This window comes from Condylura cristata, unplaced genomic scaffold (genome assembly GCF_000260355.1).
Source record: "Condylura cristata isolate star-nosed mole 26May11 unplaced genomic scaffold, ConCri1.0 scaffold00010, whole genome shotgun sequence".
Lineage (NCBI taxonomy): Eukaryota > Metazoa > Chordata > Mammalia > Eulipotyphla > Talpidae > Condylura > Condylura cristata.
In genome coordinates, this window is record NW_004567111.1 from 44644115 (window position 1) to 44651184 (window position 7070).

The 7070-nt window shown below is 33.8% G+C and overlaps 1 protein-coding gene across 4 annotated transcripts in view; it reads left to right on the top strand.

Annotated features, from left to right (window-relative positions):
* Positions 1 to 7070, top strand: part of PDS5B (PDS5 cohesin associated factor B) — a 151325-nt gene that overhangs the window by 55755 nt on the left and 88500 nt on the right. For all 4 annotated transcript variants that reach the window (XM_004680195.2, XM_012723326.1, XM_012723325.1 and 1 more), the window contains exons 3-6: positions 2356 to 2559; positions 5405 to 5491; positions 5587 to 5684; positions 6296 to 6422. In XM_004680195.2, the coding sequence (XP_004680252.1) occupies positions 2356 to 2559; positions 5405 to 5491; positions 5587 to 5684; positions 6296 to 6422 (516 nt within the window). The remainder of the gene's footprint in view (positions 1 to 2355; positions 2560 to 5404; positions 5492 to 5586; positions 5685 to 6295; positions 6423 to 7070) is intronic.

A 7070-nucleotide genomic window follows, 5' to 3' on the forward strand; every position in this document is an offset into this window, starting at 1 on the left:
AGTGCTCACATTGATTTGGTACTATGCATTCATTATTTTGTAGATAACTTTACACTTAGTAGTGATTTGGTTAATAATTTTTTTTTATTCTATTACTTTCCTAATTTACATTTCTACTATTCTTAGAGAAATATAGAGAGAATTTAATGTAGGTTGATAGTAATTTTTAACATGTACAAGTACATGATGCATAGATTATAAATTTGTTAATATTAAGGTATCATATATTATCAATGGTTTCTTGTGACATTTTATTCAAAATGTTTAATCTCTTAGTCTTTTGTGAAGAGATTCTAGAGAAGGAATAGTTCCCTGAATATAGCTGGCCCCACCTCCCACCATTTTTTACATGTAGGTTATCAAAATATATATCTTAAAAGTGATAAAGTTATGGTTCCTCCCTGGTGGCGCAGCGGGTTAAAGCACTGCACTAAGAAACTTAAGCCACTTCAGCATGAGTTCGATTCCCGCCTGCCCTGGAGGAGATCCACATGGCGTGGCAGACCTCTCCTGACCCTCCCTCTGGTCCCCTCAGCAGTGTACTTTGATCATCTGCCTGTTCTGCTCCCCACTCTGTCTCTGGTGAATCCTCTCACCCTCCGCATCTCTGGCCTGTACCCCAGTTCTGTATGAATAAATAAATAAATCTTTAAAAAAAAAAAATAAAAAGTAATAAAGTTAGAAAGGGAGGGAGTAACTTTGAACATCATACTCTTAAATTATTAATAATTGTAGTGCTAGACTAAAAGGATTAGTTTACTCTTATTCTGACATCTGGCAAAATAGAATTCAGATCTGCTCTGTGAGTAACGTGTTTCCCATGCTGTGCTGAGAATTCAGTATTACATCTGATAACTTAAAAGTCTAGCACTATAGTAGAAAATCATTGATGTACTTTTTTTTTTTTTAAGATTTATTTATTCATACAGAGCTGGGGTACAAGCCAGAGGTGCAGGACAAGTAAGAGGACTTACCAGAGACAGTGGGGAACAGAACAGGCAGATCACTCAAGTACATTGCTGAGAGGAGCAGTAGGCAGGTCAGGAGAGGTCTGCCATTCCATGTGGATCACCTCCGAGGCAGGGGATCGAACTTGCCCTGAAAGTGCTGCAGCTCGTTTGCAGTGCTATGTCCTAACCCCTTGTGCCACCAGGGAGGGCCTTATTGATGTACATTTTAAGGACTAAGGCATCGCCATTGATAACTTAAGTCTTACTTGTTGATTAGTATTCACAGCACCACCTAGTGGATGTCAGATGGTCACCTTTTCATCAGAGTTGTATTTAAGTATTCCTGCCAATTTAGGAAATTTCCTAAGTCTCCCTTGAAGTAGGATTACTGTAGACTGAATGTACATTGTGAATACTAATACTGCAACTAGAAAAGTCCTCCACAGAATTTAAACAACACTATTCCTCACCATTCTTGTTTCCATCCTACTTTCAAATATTTTTGAAAAACGACCACTTTGCATAGTTTCCTTTTTTTGCTCATTCCCTCCATGACATTGACTCTCCATTAATGAATTATCAGTATTCACATTCGCTCTTACTTTGGCACAGGTTGTGATATGATGGTCATTTGATGGTAGCTTTTACCCTTTAGAAATATTTCTTTCTTAAATTTGCTTGCATAGATTTTTTTTAAAGCGGAATATATAAATCTCCATGTATCTGGAGTGTTTATGGATTATACTTTATATGAAAAAATAAGTGATCATCTTAGGTTTTTCTTTAGAGTCACACTTTTTCTAGGATTAGAAATTCTGTTTTTTTTTTTTTTAAAGGAATACTGTTTTTAGGAAGCATTTACTCCCTTTAGCCAATTGTGAGAGCAAGAATAGAAGCACTATGAGGCTAGTATTATACTTTTAAAATTTGTTTAGCTGGTATCCTGAACATTATTTTACTAAATTAGTCTATTAAAGAAAAGCTATTTACCTTATGTTTTTAACTTACTTTTTTTTTTAAAAAGATTTATTTATTCATACAGAACTGGGGTACAGGCCAGAGATATGGAGGGTGATAGGATTCACCATAGACAGAGTGGGGAGCAGAACAGGCAGATCGACGAAGTACACTGCTGAGGGGAGCAGCGGGCAGGTCAGGAGAGGTCTGTCACACCATGTGGTCATCTCCGGGGCAGGTTGGAATCGAACTCTTTGTGGAAGTGGCTTTAGCTTCTCAGTGCTGTGCTTTAACCTGCTGCGCCACCAGGGAGGGCCAACTTAGATACTTTTAGAGGAAAAATGTATTTACTGGAAGTTAACCATTGCAGTTAGTAGTAGAGTTTTTATTTCAAATGAGTATGTTTACATATTGGATTTCATTATTTCACTGTTTTGTTTGTGTCTAGATGGTTGTGAAAACTTTCATGGATATGGACCAGGACTCTGAAGAAGAAAAGGAACTTTATTTAAATCTAGCTTTACATCTTGCATCAGATTTTTTCCTTAAGCATCCTGATAAAGATGTTCGTTTACTGGTAGCCTGTTGCCTTGCTGATATTTTCAGGATTTATGCTCCTGAAGCTCCTTACACATCTCCTGATAAATTAAAGGTAGGTACTGATTTAAAGAACTCTCAGATTGATTGCTACTTCCATTTGTCTAATAAAATTGGAGTTAAAGCACTTGAATAATTTATATACTTTCTTTGACATTATTGCAGTAATCTTTAGCTAAATTTGTCGTCTTTAGGGGCACAACCCCTGCATGTAAGTTTCTATCGTCATCTTAAAAAAAAAGAGACAGTATCTAGCATAAACCTAAATTTTAGTTGATGTCTTTTTTTTTTTTTTTAAGTTGAGGCATCATTGGTTTACAAAATTGTTTTTAGAGGTATAGAATCTCCGCTTCAGGTGTTGTTACTGTACCATATGAACCTTTAAATCATTGATAACTGCATTGTGTTTCCTTCCCACTTTATGTGCGTGTGTGTGCGTGTATGTGTGTGTACCCACTAAAAAACCTCCGTTCTACAGTTAGATTTCTAGGGTTTGTTTTGTTTTTCTACATTCCACATATAAGTAACACTATCTGGTATTCTTTTTTCTTCTGACTTACTTCTTAGCATTATCTCCTTTAGTTACACTCATATTGTTACAAATGGCAAGAGTTTATAATTTTTATTAGCTGAATAATATTCCATTTTGCATATATACTATATCTTTCTAATCTATTCAGTTGTTATTGGGAGCTTAGGTTGTTTTCATGGCTTGGCTATTGTAAATAGTACTGCAGTGATCATAGGAGTGCATGTTTCATTCTGGTTTAGCTTTCTGTAGTCTTTGGGCAGATACAAGTGGATTCGCTGGATCACCTGCTAGATTGATTTTTAATATTTTGAGACACCACCATACTTTTTCTCATAGTGTCTGGACAAGTCTACATCTCACCAACTGTGTAGGAGGGTTTTTTTTCTTCACATCTTTGCCAAGATTTGTTGTGTCTGGCCTTTTTTGATATGGACCATGTATCATGTGTGAGGTAATAGCTCATTGTGTAAACCTTAATTTATAATGACTCTAAGTTCTTTTCATAGAAGGTGGGATGTGCATTATTTTGAAGGAAACACAATAAATAAAATATTAGTGAAAAGGTAGAAATGACAGTAAGTACTTGATTACTGTAGTTAAGTAATACGGAAAATGAAGTGCTGGTAGGAAGCATGAAATAATTAGAACTGTTCAAAAATATCCTGAATAAAGCAGAGTGAACAAAACATTAGAAGAAACAAGAGAAAAAGATAATTGTGGTAGCTCTGTATTAGTGAATTGCGTCCATAGGAAGATCATTAACAGCCAGTATGGAAAAACCATTTTAGGTTGATTTAACAAATGCTGATGTAAATTATGTGTTATGATGAAGAAAAGGTACAAATACGGTTTTTAAATTTGTGGTGTTGCTTCTTGAAAATTGGAGTGAGGAACCTCATCTTTGATTACAGGCTGCCAAAATTCCAGTATGGAAAGCTTTTTTGGCTCATCATGAGGGAGATCAGGTTATTATTTTCATTTAAAAGTAAAATTGTAAGATTTAAGAATGGTTAGTGGCCCCTGAGTTTGTGAACCAAGGTGTAGGTCTTGCATTTGAATTGTGAATTTTTACTATGGAGGTTATTTCATTGATTTAAGGAATGATTGTATTTGGTTGACTGTGAGCTATGACTCTTTTTCACCAGGAAAAATTGTTGGCATTCCCATGAAGAGAAAAGTCTAACTTTAGTTTGCTGCTGCACAGTTTGTTACCTATCTTGGGGATTTGTCAGTTTGCCTGATCATGACCTACTTCCAGGCTTTGGGGTAATGAAAAGTCCTCTTGAAAGAATAGCTACAGACCTGTTTCAGTTATAACAGAAGAATTTATGAGAAGAATATTGAAGGGCAAGAAATTAAATTAGAATCTTTTTGAATCCATAATGGAAACATTGAAAGAATCTTTTTTTTTTTTCCCAGCTTTATTTTGTATGTCTCTTTTTCCTTTTATTGTGTGGAATTTAGAGGTTATTAATTTGGGAATTTTTTTTTAAATAGTTAGGGAATAATTTTTTTTACTCTGACTGATATAAAGTTAATTTTCTTTTCTATATTAGTATTATATACATAATAGAAAATTGTGACACTTTGGTACTTACCTTTCTATTATTAGATTGTTGTTGTCATCAGAAAATATTTTTTATATGACTGGCTTTATATTTAGGTTAGTGATTATTGGAGAGATTATAAGTGAGTGACTGTTGGCTTTCATCTTTAGATGGAGTCAGTATGGCAAATCAGAAGGGGTTAATTCATGAAGTACGTGTTTTATACAGCTATCAAAGTAATGGTCTTTGAAGGATGTACTTCTGGTAATATTTTTCTTGAGAAGCCATTCAGTCATCTGCATACTACATTCTTCCCATTTAAAAATATGCTTTTTAAAATTTTAATGTTGCCCAAACTTTTCAAAAACATCTCCACAAAAATTGGACTTAAGCTGACATTGAATCTCTTTCTCTTGAGGTACAAAGGGAGATGTAGGAAAAAAAGTCAAGAGGGGTTCTCCCTATGTAATTAACTACTTAGTATGTTTTCAGAAAATTTGATTGGCTCTCCACCATTGTAATCTTTTTTACTCTGACATTATTAGTATAAAGTTTAGTTTAAAAATTTTTCAAGTGTCTTGTTTAAACTTGCCTTCTAGGTTAAGGTCATGATAAATGATTTAGTGTTTTCCTATGAAGGGAATAAGATATTATGTGTTATATATGGTGCTCTTTAAAAAATTCCAACCCAGTATTTCTTTTTTCCTGATTATTAAAATTTATCATGGTAGTTACAGATAGATGCAGACATCACTTTAACTGGGTATTTTCATTTGACATTTACCATCTAAAATCTACTTCATCTTTTTTTGTTTTTAAAGGATATATTTATGTTTATAACAAGGCAGTTGAAGGGTCTAGAAGATACAAAGAGCCCACAATTCAATAGGTATTTTTATTTACTGGAGGTAAGCAATATATCTTGGTATGACATTTTAAATGGGTTTGGTGTGCTATATTTTTGCTGATTATGTTTCACCTTTTTTTAACCTCTTATTTTTAGAACATTGCTTGGGTCAAGTCATATAACATATGCTTCGAGTTGGAAGATAGCAATGAAATTTTTACTCAATTGTACAGAACATTATTTTCAGTCATAAAGTAAGTTTTTTTCTTTACTACGAGTAGAACTTTTATAAGGTACAGATATTTTGACTTACAGATAAATCTGTATAAACTGTATTATGATTAATATTGGGAAGACAAAGATGAAACATAAAAATTCATTAACATTTTTGTAGATGTTTTACCAATGAATGGAACTTAATTTTGTATTATAAGGTAGTACAAGACTGGCATAAGATAATTTATACCCAAATTTAAAAATATTGTTTGGATTATAGTACTTTTACTGATTATTTTAATTACATATTTCTGATTTCTTAATTCATGTGAATAGTTGTTTTGTGTGTACTTTTTAATATTAATAGAATTCAGTAAGGCAGTTGATTTTCTGAATTTAAGTCAAAGCTATAGTTCCACTTAATATAATTACTTTATGAGGCTGTAACCCAGGGTATGTAGAGTTAAACTATATTTTAACTCTACTGTGAGATTTACTGTGAGATTTGGGAGGGTGGAAGCTTTAATTAAATATATGGAATTTGATTTCACAATACTTGAGTTTCATGAAAAAACACTATTGTTACCACATAATAAAATCCTATATATTTTAGTTGTATTTTAAATAAAATGTCTATTTGAAATTTCAGCAATGGCCACAACCAGAAAGTTCATATGCACATGGTAGATCTTATGAGTTCTATTATATGTGAAGGTGATACAGTGTCACAGGAACTTTTGGATACTGTTTTGGTAAATCTGGTACCTGCCCATAAGGTAAGTAGCAACATATATTGAAATACCTGTCATCCATTAATATTAAAGCCACACAGTTTGTGCTTATGTTCTAGTAACAATTTATCCTGCTTCAAACTTAGTTTTTAAGAACCTTGCATTGACCAATATTAATAAATGTAATTGTGTTTAATGTTTACTGAAGCACACCATACTTATTTTTAATTAATTGAAAAGAAATAATTTCTTTATGTAATAATAGATATAATAGATTAAATCATGTAATAAAATATGGGTAATAACTCAGTTTTTTAAAGAATATATATATTTTTTAAAAATTTTAAATTTTTTTAAAAAGATTTATTTATTCATACAGAACTGGGGTACAGGCCAGAGATGCGGGGGTGGGGGGTGAGAGGATTCACCAGAGACAAGAGAGGGGAGCAGCGGGCGGGTCAGGAGAGGTCTGCTGCGCCATGTGGATCTCCTCCGGTGCAGGCAGGAATAGAACTTATGAGGAAGTGGCTTAAGCTTCTTAGTGCAGTGCTTTAACCTGCTGCGCCACCAGGGAGAGGGCCTTTCCCCCCTCTCCCCCTTTAATCCCATTCCCCACTCCACCCCCACAAAATGTCTCTGGTATATGGTTGTTCATTATTCTTGTTATTTTCTCGCCTGGTCCATTATACTCCT